The sequence below is a fragment of the Anabas testudineus genome, chromosome 16 (assembly GCF_900324465.2).
Source record: "Anabas testudineus chromosome 16, fAnaTes1.2, whole genome shotgun sequence".
Taxonomy (NCBI): Eukaryota; Metazoa; Chordata; class Actinopteri; order Anabantiformes; family Anabantidae; genus Anabas; species Anabas testudineus.
In genome coordinates, this window is record NC_046625.1 from 22,862,260 (window position 1) to 22,886,238 (window position 23,979).

General features: G+C 37.3%; 1 protein-coding gene across 2 annotated transcripts in view; it reads right to left on the reverse strand.

Moving 5' to 3' along the window:
* ascc3 (activating signal cointegrator 1 complex subunit 3) overlaps positions 1-23,979 on the reverse strand; it is a 110,734-nt gene that overhangs the window by 75,574 nt on the left and 11,181 nt on the right. Inside the window, exons 5-8 of one of the 2 annotated variants that reach the window (XM_026370689.2) lie at positions 20,231-20,348; positions 9,126-9,327; positions 8,489-8,624; positions 5,790-5,915 (exon numbers count right to left, since the gene is read on the reverse strand). In XM_026370689.2, coding sequence (XP_026226474.1) covers positions 5,790-5,915; positions 8,489-8,624; positions 9,126-9,327; positions 20,231-20,348 — 582 coding nt within the window. Of the gene's footprint in view, positions 1-5,789; positions 5,916-8,488; positions 8,625-9,125; positions 9,328-20,206; positions 20,349-23,979 lie in introns of both variants that reach the window. The other variant, XM_026370688.2, reaches the window with a different exon arrangement.

The following is a 23,979-nucleotide window of genomic DNA, read 5'->3' on the forward strand; positions in this document are numbered from 1 at the left end:
TACAGACAGACACACACACACACACACACACACACACACACACATACAAAGCATGCAGCGAGCTCTTGTTATTGAGAGAGGTCTAAAGAGAATGACAAGACCTTTTCATGCTGACAGGAGGGCGACATTAACTCAATCATGTGGTGTACATGAATGGTCTACAAGAATGCAGAAGAGAAGCGAGTCACAAGATGTACAATAGACTAGAAGAGTGAAGCTTGTTCCAGTCCTGTAAGGTAAGAGCACTAAAACTGAGACTTCAATGGAAAAATATGTCCACAATTTCAACTGCTTGATTTAAGGATTTGGTGTAAACTACAAGAATCCATCAAGCCAGTATTGTAAATACCATGCTTCTATACAACTAAACTGAAATCTCTTTTGTAGTGAATATAATTAAAAATACAATTATATGTTCTGTAAATATAATGGCCAAATGTTCACATTTAGCATAACTGACAAATTCCAAATATGTTGATACTTAAGAACAGACACAAAAAAATATCTCATCTATGACATCCCATTTTCCTTTCAGCAAAATTATCCAATCTTGCAGTAATGTTCAGATTTATTTCTCTATTATTATTATTAACAATATTATTAATAACAATATTATTGAAGTTTTCAAAGTTGGGTTCAGACACGCTAGTCAGTGGATTAGGACCAGGAAAAAATTATGGTCTGGTTTAACAGACAAAAATTAAAGTCTTTAGTAAAATTTTAACATAACCAGATCTTTCTCTAATCCTAAATAGTGCTTTTCTTGTCTAAGCCCAGCCTTTAAAAACAGTTTAGTTGGCCATGATGAAATTAGTAGTTTAAAAATTAAGGAAGTGGATGAATATATTTTAGAACCCCTTATTCATATCTTTAGCAGATCCATAGACACTGGTATTCTTCCCAAAGCATCTAAAAAGCTAAAATAATACCCTTATTTAAATATTTTTCCATCTTACCTTGTTTTTTTTTAATACTGGAGAAATTATTATATACAACATTTTGAAAGCATCTACAAGGTAGAATTTTCTAATTTCTGCAGTAAAGGGCAAGATGCATAATAGGAATCATGCTTAGGTGTTGCAGTACAATTGTTTTTAGGAAATTCTGGTCGATGAGAAATTTAATTGATACAAAAATACACACTGACTTTGTTAATATTGAAACTGTCAAACAATTGGGAACCAATAATCAATCAAAAAATCCAGTTTATTCACTTTTTATTTTTTCTTGATTTATTGTAACATGCGTGCAAACACATATTCCTCTAATCTATCAGCTTCATGTACATCAATATTTGTCAGATTTGTGTGTTTATATACTTTCTTTTATCTTGTTTTAGAGTTGTTTTTGTTGTTTTGTTTTTTTTTCATCTAAGCCTTTCTCAGATTTGAACACTAGAGAGGCACATCAACTTCCATTATACATGTCATTTTCAATACTATATACTAGGTATGGAATGCACGATGTCTAGTGTCCATGTGTATGTAGATTTTTCTGTCCTGAAACTGATTGAAGAGACAGGTAGACAGGTCCATAAATGTTTTATATCAAATTCAATTTAGAGAATTTAACAGCTGAACACAATATTAGTCAAAATATAGTATTGTGTTATGCATCATATCAATGTATAAATATTTTAAATCTTTAAAATGTCTTTTGTATGCAATGTTGAACAGAAAAATTGAAAATTGTAAGTGTTTTTATTTCCATTCTTGGAGAGGATGCAATCTGAGCATCCCACACAGCAAACTAGTGCAGTTCACTTGTTGTCACCACTGCTTTTAAGAATTTGTTGTTTGGTTGTAAGGTTGATTAAAGAGACTACCTGAATTGAGTTGAGCAGATGAGTTAGAATAGCAAGTGTCCTAAACTCACTCACAAAAAAGACTGTAGCTCAATACCTCCATATGTTCAAGGCATCTTGGGGATGGGTAACACAAGAATAACCTGATATTATGTATAGACAGTATAATGTCTTTTCTGTTTTTCCCATGTTGCTTCTTGCAAATACAGATGCATTGGGTATTATGCTCAGACAAACAGTGTTAAAACTCTCATCACCCTCAAGCCTGTCCCACTGCATTTGAGTATACAGTTGAAAATGAACAAAAATGAACATACAGTAAGTTTAACCTAACTATACACAGTTGCAAAAACAAACATTAGTTTTTTTCATTACACTTTTACTGAAAACAATTGTCACAGCATCTGTTGAACTGTTTAGATTTTAGGTTTGTGTTGACTACATGAGATAGCTATGAGGTATTAGGCTTGAGACTGCCACCAGTTTCCATCATTTATCTTTTCATTTGATTTGGAGAAACGTGATGTTTCAAAGCAGTAAAGCAGCAACACTGAGCAACAGACTGAACTGCTAACCATTCAGACAAATTATGCACTGATCCTACCTATATAAGATTCAAGTTTCAATATTATATTATTTATTTATTCCAAAGATAAATAGCAACCAAATAAAAAAACTAGAAAATAAAAAACTGTTTTAATCATACACTGACCACACATTGAAAATTCAATTTGATTTTCCAATTTTCTATTTTTTATTTTGTATATTAAAAAAACATAATCAAATTGAAATCTAAGGTGGAGTTGAGGTAAATACTGGATTTGTTTTAAGAACTTACACAATGTTAATTACAGCAACTGGCACCATAATTGTGTGGGTGAGACAGCGAAGAACAAAAATTATGCAATAACAAAGTTTTAGGCATTAAGATGCAGGGAAATATACAGTACAAATAGGGGATAATAGTTCATCATTAATTATGATTTTCAAACCACCCACACAATCCTGAAGCGGCTATACACACTTTAGCCACAAGCTGCCTGTGCCCTCTAATCCTATCAGGTTAGTCGTTAAATTATTAGCAGTTCAATTAGTCCTGTAATTCATAGGAAATATAGACGGAAGCTGTCAAGGCTTCCATCTGTATTTGAAATACAGCATCCATTCTGCTGTTAAGAGAAATGTCGGCAGTGCAGTAGCAGTGTATGTTTCTGTGCATGTTAGGTCCATCAGTACTACTAAAGACTGGCATTTGCTCTCACAACACACTCGGTACCATATTTATTCAGATAAATTAGGGAGGCTTTTACCACTGTGGCAAGTGTGGGACGCCTAGACCCTGATTCATTACTTAAAAAGCACCCTAATAAATTCCCCACTTTTAATGTTTCACAGAGCTATCAAAGGCGTGCCGAGGCTCACACAGTCCTGTTTCCCATTACAGCTTTCAATAAATGGCAATCGGCACTAAGTGTAAACGGGAAGGAGGGGGGAGCATCAGACTTTTCAGCTTGCCTTTCAAAGCCTTCCTAATAGCACGTAAAGACTTATTAGGCATTGTGTGCCGGCACTTTTGAGGAGTGAGGCACTTTGTTCCAGGGTTGCCAAGGCTTAGGTTAATGAATAGAGCCGCTGCTTGACTGAGGCTAATTCACATCACTAGGTAGAAGAGTTTCCATATCAATCTATATCAGTTACACAAGGACTTTCAAAGATAAAGGGAAAATGCTAGTGAGCTAGGGAGAAACAAAAAACAGATAAGCTTCTTAGTAAGTAAAAGAAGACGAAGATTGAGTCTCGCCGAATTTACTTTAGTTTCCATTGCGATTGTGTAGGTGTAGGTTTTAGTATTTGCAGTAGAGTGTAGGACAGGAATCCAGTAATGGCTGAATGACTGACAGCATAAATAACAGTTAACCGATGACGCTATACAGCAGAATCAAAATCATCATCCAGGAAATGAGTTCCCTGGAGAAAGATGCATCCCTTGAAACCACCCCACTTAATGGAAACCCAAGTAGTGGTCCTGATTTCTCTCAATATTTATCCCAGATACAAAATAGCTTTTACAACTGATCTGGATTACCAACTCTGCTCATTGTCATTCTTATAGCTGGTAACAACAACACTGCTAAATGTGCACTCCCAATAGGATTGCTTATTGATTATGTCCATTCTGGTCCATATCTCTTTATTTTTGCTAAAATAAATATCTTAAATAAATAAAAATAAATAAAAATCTTTTCCAAGTTATGCAGTAGACATTACTGGTCAAATAGATTGTGGTAACTTGAGAAATAATCAGGCGCAGATGTTTGAGGTCAGTAAAGCAGAACAGCGACACAGACTTAATGAGGGGATGTTGATTTTGGATGTTAATGTCTAAATGCATGAATAATCCTATCTACACAGTATTCTAAGGGTGTTTTAAGCGTTTTCCCATGCTCAGGCCTTCTCTTAGGTGCACTCACTCCAGCCCCTCCCAGACACCTTTTCTCTAAGGACCAAAGAGATATTCCTAATTGGTGGTGGTGTGAATCTCTGTGTAAACATCTAACCAGAGACCAAACTATAGTAGATAGAATGGGGTGCCCAGGGAAAACAACCACAGCTGATGACAGAAGCACTGTGAGAAGAAAAACCTACAAACAACAGTCACACATCACCAACAACCTCTAAAGAGCAGGCATAGCTAAAGGTATCACAATCCACCATTAAAAGAAGACTTCATGAGCAGAAATATATATAGATATGAAGCCCTTATACACAGTAACAATCATAAAGCCACATACTTGCAAAAAAGTACTGAGATAGTACTGAGAACAAAGTATTATTAACATTATCAGACCACAATTCACCTCTGCCTACATGATAGAAAGGCCAAAGTGGGAAAGAAGAAAGGATCTGCTCATCATCCAAACTATATAAGTTCATCTATGAAGCTGCTGCATTTAGAAGTCTACAGCAATATTTTGTCTGCTAATTTACAAAAGAAATCACCATCAAAAAAGCATCAAAACACATTGGCAGGAGCTTCATCATGCAGCAGGACAAGTATTCAAAACACTGCCAACTTAACACAGGACTTAATCTGAGGGAAGAAAGCTGAAAGCAAAATCTTAATTCAACTAAATATGGATATCACCTTCTGAAAAAGGAATTAAAGTGAGAAAACCTCCAAAACAACAACAACTAAAGCAGGCTGCTGGAAAAGGCTGGAAAAGCAAATCAAAAGAAGAAACCATTTTTTATACAATTTTCTATCCAACATTTTAAAGATGGAAACTTAAAATCCAAAACCACAACCACACATTAATCTGACAATTTCTTTTTTTATTCTTCATTTTTTGGTATTTTTGCCCTGTAGCCATACCTCTTCCCCAGGTACCAGAGCAGAAGGAATCTCCGTTTTTCCAGTCTCATGCCTTGTAATAATGGTGGTCAAGAAAAGCCTGCAGGAGGCCAGCGGAAATGTATGTACCAGTATGAGTGTGGGTTTGTCAGTCAAGTTGTCAGCCAGACTGACGGGTCATTGTGTCGACTGACAGCCGGCTGAGAGTTACAACACTTCCATTAAGAAGGAACATCAGTCACTAGCTATTACAGCCACAGTCCTCCCCTGTTCACTAAGATGGAGGATAACAGAGACCATATACACACCAGCACCATCAGCAAACTCTCCTAGCAGCTGAACAGAAATGGAAACAAGTCCTGTTGTTTAGTCAGTAGTACTTCAAAATACAGACAAATCACATGCAGCACTGGAAAAAGTAATCGACTGCTAAAGCTGGAATCAAATAGTGTATTATCAAACCTGTAATTCGACTTATTAAATCTTATTACTTGCTAGTTAGGGACTAAAATTAGGTTTAACATTCAACATTTGTCAGTATGAAAAGCTATGCTTAGTGTATAAACACACATACACACACAGAAAATACAAAAATATATACAGAAACAAACACAAGTACACAGTGGCTCCTACCTCATCTAGTTCAGAGATGTAGACAGGCTTCTCTTCAAAGCCAATAGCCATGGGTTCATTGGGTGGGATCTCCACCTCTTCATACATCTTGGTGTTGTCTCTGCGGATTCCCTCTGGAAGCAGCAGCTGAATGTCACAGAAAAAAATAAAGAAAACCCAATTGTCACAAGCGACCTCAAAGAGTCAACACACACATAATACACTTGGATTTTAAAACACTGTCCATAACTTCCCAAAATATTCAAAGTTATACAATATGCTATTCATATTCAACTTGTATATCTAAACTTTTATTTTCATATGCTTCATGATCCCACACAAATACAAAGCAGATCAATCAGTTTGATGATCATAAACATTGATTTCAAGTGCTGCATTTCACCAACCAAATTTAATAAAACGGACATTAATAAATGGTCATGTGATGATGCAAACAGCTGTTTTAAAGTAGTAGAGAATTCAATTTGGTGTGTGAGAACAATAAGCCCCATCATCCCCAGTTGAAATCATGTGTAGGTCAGCATGCTCATATCCATGTGTCTTCTTGCCGTACACAGTCTAATAAACACAATTTACCTGAGTGTACTCACCATACAATAACCAATTTGAATCAAAATTGACACAACTGAAGTATTATAAACATAAAAAACACCAAATAAACTTGTGCTGCATGATTATACAAAAAGGAATCATAAAGTTATCCTACGCAATTATTTAACTGTTAAGGCTGAAATTTAGTAAAATAAATATTTTTTTATTCTCTGATTGTGTACAGTTTACTTATTATCAACGTCACTAATAAAGAGATGCCCAGCTTGAAGTGTGTTTATGCGTGAAATCACACAATTTTACAGTGTGCTGTGATGCCAGTTTAATTTACTTACTTTAGATTTATCAACTAGCAATAAATGTAGACAAATGAAGTAACTATTTGGTTGTCTTCAGCAATGAAGAGCCTTTGAAATAAGGAGTAGATTTAGATGGTTATTAGTGTAATCCATAGAGCCCTAATTATACAGCATGGTGAAAATATCTAGAGGGCACAATGATTCTGTGTGGAACAACATTATTGCTGTACAGTAATTAACTTTTACCAAATATGAAATGTTTAAAATATTTACCACAGTATTAGGAGAAATGCAGTGGCAAGAAAAATGAATGTAAACCCTTTGGAATTTCATGGTTTTCTGCATTAATCTGTCATAAAATCTGATCTGATCAAATGAACAAATGAACAAATATGGGCCTATGATAACACAAACAAATTCTGATCTAGTGAATTCTAGCTGGTGGAAAAAGTATGTGATTAATGTAATATGGAATTAATAACTGGTTGAACCCCCCCTCAGCTGATGTACAGACATTCTCACACTATGCTGAAGAATTTTTTGATACACTTGGGGAATTTATCATCCCCCCCAGTCACTGCAAGCTGCCCAAATCATGATGTTTCCTCCACCATACTTTACAATTGGGATGATGATATGCAGTGCCCTTTTAATACCAGATATAGTGCTGTGGGTTCTTTCCAAATAGTTCAATCTTAATTCGTCAGTCAGTTTTTTAAGAAGCAGCAGCTTCCTTCCTGGTGTCCTGCCATAGACACCCTGCTTGTTTAATGTTTTATGTAGACTTATGAACGCAGATTTTAGCCAATTCCAATGATGCCTTCACATCTTTGGTTGTCACTTGGGTTTGTTTCTTTATCTCATTGATGAGTGTTTGTTGTGCTCTTGGGACTGCCACAGTACCAAAGTGTCCACATTTGCATATTGTTTTCCTTACTGTAGACTGGTGAATTTCTTTGAAATCCCTTTGTAACCCTTTCCATCTCTATGTAAATCACAATTTTTGATCATAGATCTTCTGAAAGCTCCTTTTGGTGAGGCATGGCTCACATAAGCTCACATAAACTCAGAAAGTTTGAAAGCAGCTCTATGCTACACTCTGAAAATAATTTTCTTCAAGGTATGCTAACACTTGAGTCCAATTAGCTTTTTTGAGGTTATTACTTACATACTTTTTTCAGTAGGTGTTTATGGTTGTTTTTAACAAAGACATGAAAGATCAGAGTTTCTTTTGTGTTATTATTTTAGGCACATTATATTTGTTAATACTGTTGACTTAGATGGAGATCAGATCACATTTTGTGACCATGAAATTCCAAAAAGGTTTGCATACTTTGCCCTGCCACTATCTGCTGTTAGGCATGTTCACTGAAAACTAATAAAGATGTAGAGATCAGGAACAACTGCTTACAATCCACATTATGAAACCAATCAGAATACAGCTTAAAATAATAAGACTCTAAAACACAATTCATCACTGTTGCCAGAAACTTTTCTTGTCCTTCTGCATTTTCAAAACATGGGCAGCATGTTACTTTTTCCCCCACATTTGCCACACAACCACAAAACAGATTTTGCACTGTCTGGTGCCAAGATTGTGTTTAGACCCATCTACCACAGTGTGAAGTTGCAGGATTGATGTTGTCACACAGCGCCTAGGGCCCTTGAGGGTGTCAAGGTGGCATCATCCATGAAGCAGAGATAAATAAACTGAAGCAACTGAAGTAATCAAAGAAATCAGAAAGAAGGACTACGAGTCAAGAGCTATCTCTTTTGAACATTTCAGTTCTAATAAAAATCCAAAGGTGAAGACGCAGAAGAGGGAGACATAAAAGGTTATTTGAGGCTCACCCTGGCTCCTCCAACAAATGCTGGTGACTTTGTGGCTTCTGCATAGCTGTCGTAGACGTTGGGATATCGAATGCGTTCATAAACTCTTTCTCTGCTTAATAAAGGTTCACGTCGTGCCGTCAGCAGGGCCTGCTCTCTGTACAAGAAAGAAATAAATACATGCAAAACACAATTTACATTAAACTGTCTGAAAGAAATGCTCTAAATGAATAGAGCTCAATGCAGTACTGAAAGAACTTTAAATTTAGACAAACCCCAATCTCATTTCATCATATTTACAAAAAACACAAGACAAGGACGATGTCACATCTGCAACCATTTGTGAACCCTCACCTCCATCCATGTAAAAATAAATAAATGACCTCTAATCTTTTCCTTCACACTGTGCTGAATTTGCCAATGCTAAGTTTAATGGAACAGACAGCTGCTCCTTTTTCTTGCTCTGCAATTAAACTTTCAGATAAATCCCATGCAAGTTGAGATGCAGGAATCTGCAGAACCACTGTGTTTTTTCTTTATTTTGTAAAGCTCCAGAGCAAGTTGTCATGACAAATGCAGACTTTAGTTTTGATACCCGAGTGCACAGCAGGAAATGGACGAATAGAGAACAAAGAGAAAGTCTGGAGAGGTAATTTACCTATGGGCTCTCATTTCTCTGGGGTCGAAGGCCATCACAGCATCTGAGGAGTCACCGTCATCTGTTCCTTTGCCTCTCTTCTTTTCTCTCTTTTCCTCCCTGCGGTACATCTTCATCATCTGCTTTTCCTGCTCTGACTGGATGGTCACCTGGCACCCATAGGTGGGTTTGGTCATTTCACTGCTGATTTTTTTCATCATATCTAGAGGAAAAACATGCACCAAAAAAGGTTATCATTGAATATATGTACACTACAATACAATACACTACAATACAATTTAAAACTTTGGGAATCTACCAAGAAGTGGGTGCTCAATCTAAATGACCCCAAGATCAGAACAAACACATTTTACATTTACATTTAGCAGATGCTTTTATCCAGGGTAGGCGTGAGGAGGTCTTGCGTAAGGACCGCTACTGGAGGTAGCCAGTAGGATTTGAACCCCAGTCTCCCACATGGGAGGCAGTGATGTTACCACTACACTAACCAGCCCATCAATAAGGTAAATAAACAACCCTGAGAGACAGCCAAAGATTTGAAGGTATCATTGGAACTAGTTACATCTATGTTCATGAGTCTATAGTACGGAAAACATTAAATAAGCAGGGAGACTATGGTAGGACATCAACAAGAAAACCACTACTTACTAAAAAGAACATTGCTGCACACCTGAAGTTTGCCAACACTGATACTCCACAGCAGTACTGGCAAAATGTTTTGTGGACTGATAAAACTAAGATTGAACTTTTAAGAACACACTGCATATCATCATAAAAACAACATAACAGAGATACTATGGTATTTCTTGAAGAGAGCCATACACTAAGATGTCCAATTCTTGCCACTGTAACAGTTTATTTAGATTTATTAGATTATTTTTCAACATACTGTTTTTAATTATAATATGGATTCTTTTTTTTTATGTCAACTTCAATCAACCAATTTCTTTAATAAAGATAAGATAAGATAAGAAAACCTTTGTTAGTCCCACAATGGGGAAAATTGCATTTTTACAACAGCTTAAACACTAGAGTGTCAGAAAGACAGTCTGACCAAATTATAAAATATATACATCTATAAAGTTGTCTTTTTACATTTAGCTCTAGTTACAGTAGATGCTAAACACTGATTCTGTGGTTACACAAATGCAGATTCAATATCTGTGTGGTCTGCAGTGCAAAGTAAACAAACTATGCTCACTCTGATCTAAATGTAAAGCTTTGGCTTAATGCTGTTTTGTTTTGATTTTACAGAGATTTGTAGAAACTCTCTTGAAATAATTAAGCCTGATTTACAAATTTGTTTGCACCATTTATCCCTGGATCTGATGTAGCCTTCTGAATGTGCACAAATGTTATTGCTTACATTACATAAGTCAGATTTAGGAAAAAAACAGCTGTCTTGATAGTCTGTTGTCTGGTATAAAAGCAGGCAGCAATGTAGGGGTTAATGTCCCCCAAAGCAGCCTCCCTGTTTGAGGCACAACAGCTCAATAAAAGGCAGAATTGCTCTTGAAAACAGATGAGATCTGATGATTGCAGCGTGGCCTGGGCTGATTGACTGAATGATTTCTTCTTTATCTCGTCAAGCGGCTCTACCTGCCTCACAGCCTCCCTCTCATTCTAGCAGCTCCCCTCTTCCTGTCACTCTTACCTCCCTCCCATTACCTCTTCAACTCCCAGGCCCTTTAACTCTGTCACCCTCTCTCCACCAATTCCTCTGTCTACACCATTCTCCATCCTTTACTTTCCCTCTCTCTGGGAGCTATTGTGCCTTGTTATGTGTCTCAAACAGTGATTGCCTCCAAATCTCCAGGATTCTCATTTCCACAAGCGATCATGGTGCCATAATCACTGTGAAGAGCATCACCAAGATAGATTTTGTCCGTCTGCAAGATGGTTTCACAGTATTCTCGCATATTTGAAACTGCAGTCTTTAAACTCATTATCAGATGTTCAACTGTCTTCTATATTACCACAAAAACTGCAGTAGCCAATTTGATCATTTATCATGAATAATAATAAAAAGTACAACAGGACCTCAACTGAAAATTTTGGATATAATAAATTATGCTCTGTATTCATTATTTTTTCATTTAGATAAATACTATTCATATAATTATTGTTATTTTTATTCTGGAAACCTGGGATTCCTGTCATTTTGTTTACAAATTTTTCAACAGACCTACAACTGACGTACCTATTGACCTACTAGCCTTAATTAGTCACTTATTAAATATAGAAAATGTCAAAATATTCATCATTGCATAAGAACAATTTGATAAATTGATATCAGTAGAGCTGTTGGTTAATTAGGCACCATCTGTTACCACAGGGTACAGGTGGGTGGCTAGAAGTAAAACAGACCTAAAACTTTAAACCAGAGAGGGCAGCAAAACACTGCTATTCAGTCTGGTGTTACTCTGTAAGCTGATGTCTTAAAATGTCTTGTGCCGTCTGTCCAACAGTCCAGACTCCTAGGATACTTAATTTACCGTTACTGAAGACTAAGCAGACCAACACGTATCCATATTTAGGACTCTGGAAGATAATTTTATGTCACTGTACAGTGGTAAACACTGAATTATATAGCTCTGTCCTCCTCTTTGCTTTTCTAACACAGAAGCATAAACCAGATGCTTAGAATTAGGGTGTTTACAATTTAAGGAGCTGCCATAGATATTATATTTGACTATATCATTGTAACTGATAAAAACGCATGGATGCGTGGACATGTTGCCTTTTTAATTGTCCATTCCATTTGCTTCCATCAGCCATTGAAAAGTGGAGAGGAGCCACTTTGATAAACATGCAAGTGCCAAGCTGCAAACTGCAATTTAAAAGCTAATCAGCAAGAGACAGGCATTCCCACTAAATCCCACTCTTCCTGATGGCATGCAAATACTGGAAAATTTAATCAGCCTTTTTTAACCCCTCCTGACTTCACCCTCAGTTGTCAAGGCAACACTAATCTCAAAAGCTGTCAGGCAAGTGAAATTTCTTAACACTGATCAAAAGTTGTTCACAAAGGGGAAAAGCATCAGCTAAGTGAAACTGCATATGGACGTGACTCGGTGCATGGACGCCAGCTTGTTTCCCTGTGGCATGAAACAGTAAAAATGTTTACACTGATCAGTTTTTTTTATGGGCATGTTTAGTTTGCTTAACTAAAAGTGAGCCATGCTCAGTTGAACAGTCAATATATTTTAAAAACAGAGCTTTGTCTGGTCTGGCAATGAAGGATAGTCCAATCTCATTTACAATTTGTATGAGTCTGCCTTTTAACTTTTACCATGGTAGGTGGTATGATAAAGTAGTAATTCAGTAGGTATACACTACCTGTTTGATAAAAATGTAAGCCTATAGTCAGTACACTACAATAAAAATCAGAGTCCTTTGATATTTAGTATCTGCAAAAGCCAAGTCTGATCCATTACATAATTATATATAGTGCATTTTCATTAAATATGTACATGACCTATTTTTCAAAAGCTTCTTATTCCCAATGCTGAAACTCCTGGTTCAAATATATTAATAAGCTTAAATTATTGATATGATATGAATGAAAGAATAACTGGGACTTCTGAAATTGCCACAACAGGATCCTCTACAGTGAGACATGTACACTGGAGATCAACTGGAACAACCTAGAATTTCCTAAATATCAAGATCACTGCTTACTCCTATTTAAAATAAAACAGGACTAAAATAGGAGCATTTTAAGCATATTTCAGTAGCTAAATATATTCTGAAGCACAGTATGCTTACATACAACATCATAAACTTATACAAGTCCCCCAAGAAGGGTGCCAATGGGTTCAACACTGCAGCTGCAATTGCTCACCAGTTCAGTGCTGAGGAAAGTTGAGTAAGGATCTGTCTTGTCATACAGTGTGTCAACATTTAAGAGCATTTGGGCTGAACGCCAACTCTGCAGTGACCAACCCTCTCATTAGCAGAAGAATCAAAAGGCTAGACTAACTTTTGCAATCTTTGGAATGTTAGGCCTCTTATACAGCTACATGGCAGAGTGAAAACACTGAAATAATGAAATGGCCAGTCCAGAGTCCTGATCTAAACTCAATAGAAAACCTCTAGAAAATCCTTGGCTGCAAAGTTATGGCCAAGAAACCCACTACAGTCTGTGGACTGTGGTAGAGACCGGAAGAAATGAAGATGTGGACCAAAATCACTACAGAGCATTGTGAGAGACTGGTGATTAATTGTTGACCGTTATAACCTTCAAAAAATGTTGTTGTAATCTTTCTCAGTGCTACAATTACTGCTGTTCTCTAAATTTGATCATTATGTTTTTTTACAAAATAAATTATTGATTATTTTGTAAAACACTGGTAGCATGGTATAGTCAGGTACAAGGTATAAAGGTAGGGTTTAAGCATAAATGCATTAGCCTTTTAGCACAGGCTAAAAGAAAAAGCTGCCAGGTGAAAGCTTTGCACACTGCTAAACAGATCAAATCTGATAAAAAAAATTGAAGATAATCAAATCGAGTCAACCTCTGTTAATTCACATAAACAGCTACATTTGAGCAAGGCCAATGTCCACATCTAGAAAAATAAGGTGCCTGCTGTGTATCTTTCATGCTCTAAACTAAAAAGAAATTAGACTCAAATGTACAAGAGTTCACCAGACTCAGTAATGTAATTCAACACCATTGGACTAATAAGATTGAGTGACTGGCACATTTTACAGTGTAGAAATCAACTTTTTGAGACACTGTCCTTAATTTTCCTTGAGCTCACATTCTTTGTCCAACTCCAGTTGTGAGTTTTTCTGAGGTAATGGGCAAAAGTAAACCTACTAGTATATCTCTAATCATTTAGTGACCTTGTCAGGAGGCACACATTACCATGGATACAGAATTGTTTGTATATAGCAACTATATAGCTATATTGTTTATAGCTAGCCTTCTATTTGCTACTAGTTATAGGCCCTGCCGAACACAGGTCTGATCCCAGGAAGAAGGCCCAGAATCCACTAGGAGCTGAGGAGGTTGAGGTGTGGCGCAGTAGAGAAGTGCTGAGAAAATCACTGGGATGAGTCATCCGTACTGATCGTGGACCAGACTGGACATGGTTGAAGGAATTCAGTGCTTTGTTATCTGCTGTATCTCACCTCTCAAATTTTATATTATTCTTAGGCTATTTTTCTACTCTGTATTTCTTTGGATAGTATATTTTAGACTTCTAGATTAGTTCTATTGCTTTTAACTTTTAATGTCAGTTTGACTCTGCTGCTGTGACGTGAATTTCCCCTTCAAGGGAAAAAATCTTATCTTGTGTTATCTTATATACACCTTGTAGCATATTACTGTGTTTACATGCAATAAAGTAACCTGATTACAGTTGGCTTTCTTGAGTAAGCCAGTTTCTTAAAGGTGATGTAAATTTCTGTAATCAAGTTGGAGGATTTTAAACAATAACTTGAAAAATCAATAACTTGATTTCTGCTGTACAACACTTATTTCTCTGCCAATTATTTATATAAATGGGGTTTCTAAATTATCTTTTACATATGCATGAATAAAAGACTGTAGACAGGAAAAGGAGTAGAGTGGAGTGGCTAAATAAAAGGAGAGATCATTACATGTTTTTTAAAACATGTCCAACTAAAACTGAAGGAAAGACAAAGTGGCCTGTGGACTTGGACTCGATTCTCAACACATGTTCAGACATTCTGACAGTTAGTGGTCTAAAAAGGAGCTCTTTTTTCCTTGTCTTTCTGTCACACTGTGCTGCTAGTCAGCTCACACACTGCAACAAAAAACCAGCTCAAAGCATGTATCCTCATCTGCTTTAAAAAAACAGTACTCGGTAGCAAGGGTACCTGTATCTTTAGTTCGTCATCCACAGTATGTATAAATTATTATTTATCAGTACCAATAAAGTCTGTCTGTCTCTCCATTAATCCAAGACACATAATATCCAAAACAACACAATATCAACACTCATAAGTTAATTGATCTGAATAATTAAAAATGTGTAACTTTTTAAATTATATTTAACATAATACCATGACTGAGCTATTTTGTTAAGACTCCAAGTGGGTTTTAAAATGGACACCACTGGCTTTATTAATCATGTCACAGTTTAATTAGTGGCAATACTTGTGTAATGTTTCACACCCTGTATTAAAGTCTATATTTAGGACCTGTGAATATCAGCTTCCTCTAAAACCTCTAAAGGTTGAGTCTGTGTAACTTTAAATAGTTGCAGCCAGGGATTATTACGACAAAGCAGGAGCTCTCTCTCTCTCTAATCTTCAACAGCTCTTTGATGCCTACCTTGCATATGGATCAGAAGAAAGCTCTGACAATGATAAATTATCCATCCTTACGTTTCCAGCAAAATCTTCAACTACTTACACCTACTCTCTGCACATTAAACGAGAAGAACCAGAAGAGAAGTCTACCTCCTTAGGACAAAAAAACCAGAGGGTAGAGACACAACACCAGGCTCCGGAAGGAAGACAGCATATGAACTGAGAAAAAGACACAAGCATGGATGGCAGGTGCATCACTTGAAGGGTTAGTGTGGGGCAGCTGTGTGCAGTCAACTACAAATCATGGGATCGGTGGTTCGATTCTCAGCTCGTCCTGTCACATGTCAAAGCGTCCTTGAGCAAGATACTGAACTCCCCTGGCAGCTCTGCCATCGGTTCGCTAGTGTGTGTGTGTGTGTGTGTGCTTGTGTCTGCAAATGGGTGAATGAGATGCAGTGTAGAAGTATTTTGAGTACCAGTACAGAAGAAAAGTGCTAAATAAGTGCAGACCATTTACCATTTTCAAAAACAATCTTGTACCAAATCAATGAACTCAGCTTTAAGCTGCCTAGATTGCCAGATAAATATAAATAAAACCAAATCTTGACCCACACAAGAGCCTACAAGTATAGCCTGCTGTGTTTCTTGTTATGTCTTTTCATCAATTTATTTTCTTGTCTTGAAGTAACTAGTTTACTTCATGTAACTGTGAAAGAGCATGTCTGTAGCCCTAAAAGTGAAATGCTGGCTGTGGGACGTCCATATTATTTGCCCAGAGAGTTTTCACACATAATATCAATCGCTGTTTACATTCCTCCATCCACTAACGCCACTGCTGCATGTGGCATCATACAGGCAGTTACACTGGTCTGCAGACTAGACAACCTGACGTCTTCTTTATGATCTCTGTAGACTTTAATCATGACACCCTCACTAAGACAATTCCCACATTTACCCGGTTTGTGAGCTGTCCCAGAGGACACTGGACATGATGTATGCTAATGTTAAAGAGCCCTGCCACTGCCCTTGCCCCTCTTGGCAAGTCAGATCATTACCTGGTACATCTCCTTCCACAGTGCACACTTTTGGTTCAGAGGCAGCCTGCCACCATTAAAACTGTAAAGAGGTGGACAGAGGGGGCCAATGTTGGCCTGCAGGGATGCTTTGAAACTACAGACTGGAAAACTCTCTGTGAACCTCATGGTCAGGACTTTGATGGACTAATAGACTGCATCACTGACTACATCAATTTCTGTGTACACATCCACATACCAATGAAAAAAAATGCTGCTTTCCCAACAACAAACCCTGGGTCACCATGACATCAAAGCCATCCTGAATGACAAAAAAAATGCATTCAGGTCAGGTAACAGGGAGGCAACAAAGACAGTCTAGAGATTGCTGTCTGTCAGGATCAGAGAGAGAAAGAAGGCTTACAGGAGAAAACTGGAACAAAGCCTTCAGCATAACAACACCATGGAGGTGTGGAGGGGCATGAGGACCATTATTGGCTACAGGTCCAGCAGCCAGGTGACTGAAGGGACTCTGGACCAGGCCAACAAATAAAATAATATTTTTCAATGGATTTCAGGTCAGCCTCAGAGCACCTCACCTTCACTACAGGCTCCTCAGTCCCTCAACCACATGACTAGGCCACCACAAATGTAATGTCCATCTGAGCAGATCTGGTGAGGAGAGAGCTGAATAGGCTTCACCCCATAAAGACTGCTGGGCCAGATGGAATTAGCATAAGAGCACTGAAAGCCTGTGCTTTGTGGTATACTCTAACATACTTTCAATCTTAGCCTGCATCTGGAGAGGGTCCCTCATGGGTGAAAAAAGTCATGCTTAGTCCCCAAGAATAAGAAACCACAATGACTAAAGACCAGTGGCCCTGACCTAACATATTATAAAGGCTTTTGAGAGGCTGATCCCTCCCTAAAGTTCCTTAGACCTCTCGTCAAACACCCACTCACCCCCCTCCAGTTTGGTTATCAATCCCAACTTGGGAGTGGGAGCTCCATCACACCTACACCCACCCCACCTGGACAAGCCCGGGGCCTTAGTGAGGATATTATTATTTAGTGCATTTAACACCATTCCGCCTGCACAACTGAGTGGGAAATGAAAAAACAAGCAGGTTGACACTCCCGATTTTGTGGCTCATGAACTACCTTACCAACCGTCCCCAGTACGTCTGCCTTCAGAACTGTGTGTCTGACATTGTTGTCTGTAGCACAGACAAAGATGTTATAATAGTGTATACTGTTATAATAAAGTTTTTGGAATCCTGAATAACCCAAACAAGAGCCTATGCTGCTAGGGGCATTCACAACACCATGCACATCCGCCTTTGTTTTTACTGGTATTGCATGGTTTTCTATTGTAACTCTTATTCGTGAGAGTTATGAAATCAGAGACAGATATAGAGAGGTTTGTATCAGTCCTGGTAGATGGCGTGAAAGGACGAGATAGAAATAAAAAATTGCGCTGAAGTGAAAGGCCTTTTTTAAACATGGCTTCTCAGTGGATTTTACTAGAATGAAAAACAAAAAGGGAAGGTTTCAACTGTGGGAATAAGTCAAAATTACATTGGACCAAAAGAGAAGAGTGGAGTTGTTAACTGTTTTGTATTATGATTTAAATACATTTATCATATCCAGGTTGTATTTGTTGTTCTGCTTCAGTCATGACACAACATACAGTACATCTACGTTGGTAGAGTTCAGGTGCACACTGGCCCCAATTTGACACGCTAAATTTAAACTGTCACAACAAGTTTATCAACCAACAAGTCAGTAATTGGCAAAACACAGTCTGCTAATTTGTGTACAGTTTTTGTTATTATGTAAAACGATGGACCTCATTTTCCAAGATTTTCCTCCTCATCTTGTGTGTGCAGAGAGTGATTATCACCTAACACCTAATTTGCCTTAATCGTTTTTTTATTATGAGAAATACTTATATTTGCTTAAGCAGACTTCAGTCACAGGAAACGTTTTAAACACCAGAACAGATCCAGTAAAACACAAGAGGACATTGCAACAGATAATTTAATTACACACACTTAATGTGCAACATTATAAAAATAATCAAAGATCAGTACCGTTATTACAAATGACTGGACAGTGACAGATAATATCCACTGGACACTGTCACATAACATCACTATAACAGTAGTTTGTAAAAAACAGAGTGAGTTTCCAGGTTCTTGAGATGTGGAAGGTAAATACTGACGATTTTTGTTTTGGTTGCAGGAATATCTTAATGTGGAATGACAAAGAGAAGGGCCCTGCTTTATAATTACTCTAAAAGCACTGTCAGTAATCTAGGTGCAACCTAAAGTATATCGTTAATGAATCAACAGATGGCTGACATAGTTAATTCATACTATCAGTTAATGCCCTTAGAGCAGAAGAAATGCACAATTAAACCCATGTGGCACAACTTTTGTAACTCCAAATCAGAACTTGTGGTACAAAGAAATTATATTTATTAGGATTAAACTATTCAAATTATATGAATGAAAGAAGAATAAATGCAACAATGTGGCTTCTGAAATTGACATGACAGGACCTTCTACAGTGAAGATGCATCACTCAATTGGATTTTGTGGAGCTGCAGAAACACTCGCCACTTGCAGTTGTATAGCAGTTTTACAGAGTGGAGCTTCTTTCCTCACAACAGTCTTTGAATACATAGAGACACTGGCAGCAGAGTGCAGGGATCCGTGGTGTTTGTGAATGTTCATGGCAGTTTTGTTTTCTTTATTGTTTTATTCTGTCAAACTTACTTTTGTCACTCAGAACAGTGGCTACTTATTTTAATACTCATCATATTTTGTGAAATATTCAAAAAGGCAATGAGAAGCAAGTCCATATTTTCAAATGATTTTTTTCAGTTTCCTAAATACTGCTGACAACTGCAGAGTCTGGGTGTTTGTTACAAATCTGCTGAAAATGCTATCTGGAGTGCTACTTAGCATTATTTGTTACTTATTATATGTGTCAAATATATTTTCAAAATGATGGTGAGAATGATGATGTACAGCTGCAGAAATAAGCATCCAGGGTCATGGGAGTTGCTGGAGCATAAAGGCATCTAGTCATTAATAACCTATTTACATGTCTTCGGACAGGTGTTCAAACCCACGACCTTCTAGCTGCAAGGTTTGAATTCTATCCATTCTGCCAATATTTAAAATATTTAACATAACTACTATTCATAATTCTATAATTGTTAACCATAGTGAAGAAAAGGTCAGTGAGCATGAATGATATGGTTGTACTGTGTGTTGTAAACTGATTTGAATAACTTTGAATACATTTTGTAAATCACTACTGAAACATGAAGTTTACTACTCCCAGCAACCACCACTGCAACTTCTATGTAAATTGAAGATAATAATAGGAGAGTTACTGTACGTTACTTTAATATATCCTGTCAGTAAGTCAGCCAGCTCTGGTTTACACTACTGTATTGAGAGTTCATATGAGTTCACAGCTGTGGTGTTGAACCCATTAGAGAAATGCCTTACTAAGTCCATTCGTCTTATTGTGAGTATACATACCACCTACAGTATACTAACTTTAACTAACTAATTACTCGAAGCCAATTTCTGTGTACCAATGCATATAAATTTTGTGTGACAATATAAAAAGTGAAATGCATAAATGGCACAGTAAGTGTGTGTACAGTAGCTTGTTTCTTTTAAATAGATCAATTCATATTTGAAATTCATAACTTCAGTATCTTAAACACTCTAACACAAGTGGAGTTTGTGTTACTATGGAGATTACCTGGTTGCCATGGCACTGCCTCACCTGGTGGGTAGCCAGTCCTGTCAGATGGCATAGTGAGGAGGGAGTCGACAATGGCCACCCGTTGCTGGAGTAGGATGGAGATCATTTCTAACCCCTCTGGGCCCAGCAGCTCAAACAGCTGGAGGGAGACAGAAAAAGACAGAAGGTGATAACCAGTACTAAAATACAATCAATACAAAACAGCAATAGGAGCAGCAAACATTCCATCATATAAACACATTTAAACATGTATACACATTCTATGGCTCCCACAAACATACTTTTATTGCCAAGCACCTGGGCACCTGGTAATTGCCATCCACCTGGTACAGAATATGCTCTGCCGCTTAGCCTCCCAAACATAGCCACCTGGCACTTAGCAAGAAAGACTAAAAGAACAGGAAATCCCATGCACAGCAGCATACAATTAAAAGCACGGGAAAGACAGGGTTGCACAAACAATCATCAATATATGTAAAACGGAAAAGACGTGATGATGAAATGTGTGCTTTATAATGGGAAAATTGTAGGTCTGAAAGTATGTGGTATGTAATTGAAATCTGCAAAACAATGCAGTATTTTTGTTGCTCTCGTCTCAGGGTTTCAGATGGAGGTATGGCTTGCTCTTTCAGTATGTCCTCCCTTGGGAAGGCAATAGTCAGCACTGCTGGGAACTAAAACAACAGACGCACTTTGATGTCAGGTCAGCCAGCGTCTTTGTTGGGGGTTATCTTTGTTTCCCTCTGTGGTCTCTTTTATATCTGGTCTAAACTTCTCTTGGTGTCTATGAATGTCTCTGTTTTATTAGAGCTGACAGCACTGTATGATGGGAGTGGGGGAATGGGTGAGAGGTGGTGGTGGGGGGTTTCACCTCTTCAAAAGGATTTTTTTATGAACTCTCATGAATTCTGTCCTTGGAGTTGACTGATTAGGTGTGGGTTTCACTGAGATTGAGAGGCAGAGTTTCTCCTTTAGATGGATTCTGTACAATCCACCATCCTGTAGGCAACCTCAGTACTAGAGCATTAACTGTGTTATAACTCTACATCTGCAAGGCTACAGGTCAGCGTAAATGTCCATGTCCTCTGCTTCTGTATCTGTGATTAAATACTCCGCAGTACCTTCTTCGTTTTTCAACTGATACATGAAACAACTGGAGCATTACTGGAAATAAGTCACCATTCGACAGAGCTGTGTTTTGCTCTAGACCAGTTTACCAGGAACCCCAGTTTGGAGAAAAAATGCTTTGGATTAATTTTTTTAAGCTTATGGCAATATACTAGAAATATAATGTCCAAATTATATTGAAAAGTGCAAATAGTTTAGCCGCACCTCACTTATGTTAGCCTTTGTGAAAACATAAATAAATTTAGTTGTAGGAATAAAAAACACTTAAAATAGAAAACTTTGTGGACCATCATGCTAACAGCATTACATTTATTTTAGTAACCTATTGCAAACAGCTCATAAGTTATTAGTAATAAGCTGCAATCTGCTCAATTCTGGTCCCTATACACTAGGTTTTTTTTTTTAAATAGCTGATTCTTGTTAAGTCTGAATGTCATAATACAGTGCCTATAAAAAGTATTCACCCCCTTGGATGTTTCATCCTTGTATGTACTGACATTATAAATCAATCATGGTCAATAAAAGTTGGTGACTTTGACAAAAATAATTTCAAAAACATATCTCATTAATGTCAAAGTAAAACAGATTTCTACAAAGTATTGTCAATTAAATAAAAATATATAACGTAAAATCTGTGTTTGCATTAATAATCACCCCCTTCAGGTCAGTATTTAGTAAATACACCTTTGGCAGAAATCACAGCATGGAGTCTGTGTGGATAGGTCTGCAATCACAGCATGGAGTCTGTGTGGATAGGTCTCAATTAGGCTTGCTCATCTTGGACACTGGAATTTTGTGTAATTTTTCTTTGTAAAACTGCTCAGGGTCTGCCAGGTTGAGTGGGGATCGGGTGTGAACAGCAGTGATTGGTGTGTGCCCAACATAGTGTCTTGTCTGATGGCCAAAAAGCACAATTTTAGTCCCATCAGACCAAAGAAACAAGACCAAAGAACGCTTGAGTTTTCTTCAACAGTGTCTTTCTTTTTGCCACTCTCCCATCAAGCTTTGACTGGTGAAGAACTCGGGCAACAAGTTGTATGTTGTTGTAAGTTGTTGTATGTACAGTCTCTCCTATCTCAGTTGCTCAAGCTTGTAACTCCCTCACAGTAGTCATCTGTGTGTTAGTGGCCTCTCTCACTAGTCTTCTTGCACAGTCACTCATTTTGTGTGGACGGCCTGTTCTAGGCAGATTTAGACATGTGCCATATTCCTACTATTTCTTGATCATGGACACAAGTGTCCTTATACTGCAGTCACTATACTGGACTCAGGTGATCCCCATTTCACTAATTGATTTAAGATTCAAAATTCAAACAACTTTATTAATCCCATTAATGGGACAACTAGCACCAAATATGTGGACCTCTGTTGGATTAGGTCAGTCATTTTAAAGTAGGTGAATATTATTACAAACACTGATTTCACCTTATATATTTTTATTTAATTGACATTACTTTGTAGAAACCTGTTTCAATTTGACATTAATGAGGTATTTTTTGTCAAAGTCTCCAACTTTTATTGACCATGATTGATTTATAATGTCAATAAACGGATGAAACATCCAAGAGGGTAAATACTTTTTATAGGCACATACTTTTGACGAAACAGTGTGATAGACTTAAAGATTTAGACACAACACACCATCTCTGAAGAATTATTAGCTTGTGGTGCATACAATGCTAAAGCATGTTCTTCTTCTTGGCATAAAATATACAACTGGATATTGTTTGAAGTGATTAAATTACTAGTGTCAAAATGAAGCTACCAATATCAAAAGAAAACATTTTTACATTCTTACCTTACTTAAACTAGAAAATAGCATCCTGCCTACATCAAGTCAACTAATTTATAGGCATGTCTGTCCAGAGTCAGATTTTAAACAGTTTAAATATGAGTACAAGTAGACATTTGTGCCATGTGCCTGTGATATTGTGTTGATGAGAATGGGATAGATTTGAGGTTACAGTGACCTTGACCGGTGAACTCTGATCACCAAAATCTAATCAATCGATTCTTGAATCCATATGTATGTAAGTTTGTAACAAATCAAAATAAATCCCTTAAAGTTGTTCCTGTGCCATGTCATTCACAAGAATATGACAGATGTGAGGTCACAATGACCTTTGAGCACCAGAATAAGATAAGATATTCCTTCAAGGCTCTCCTGAGATATGACAACCTGAAAACAGATTGTCTCTGGCCACTGGTGTTGCCTGGGTGGGGGAATAAAACTATTAACAATACCACCTTTTGCAATGGCCTTACCCAAAGAAAATCTAATTCTACTTGCAAATTTACATTAGTTACCATTTAAAGTTGTATGTTCAAGTTAGAACTAGTTGTTAAGATGCTTTTTAAGTTAAAAAAAAAAGTATCAGTCAGAAAAAAGCACTGACACCAGCTTTCAGTTTTTTGGTACAGTGTTCTCAGGTCACTTGATACAGTGCATTGTGCTCCTTTCATTGTCTACTTTAATAAGTAAAAGATGTCAAATTGAACAGCACAGTTTAGAATTTTTACTATATTTTTGTGACACTTCAGTGCTGATACTGACACAACTCTTTACAAATAATTTTCACACTGACTACGTAGAACTCATCTTTACAGTTGTCCTTCAAGTGCATTGCTAGAGTAGACAGAAA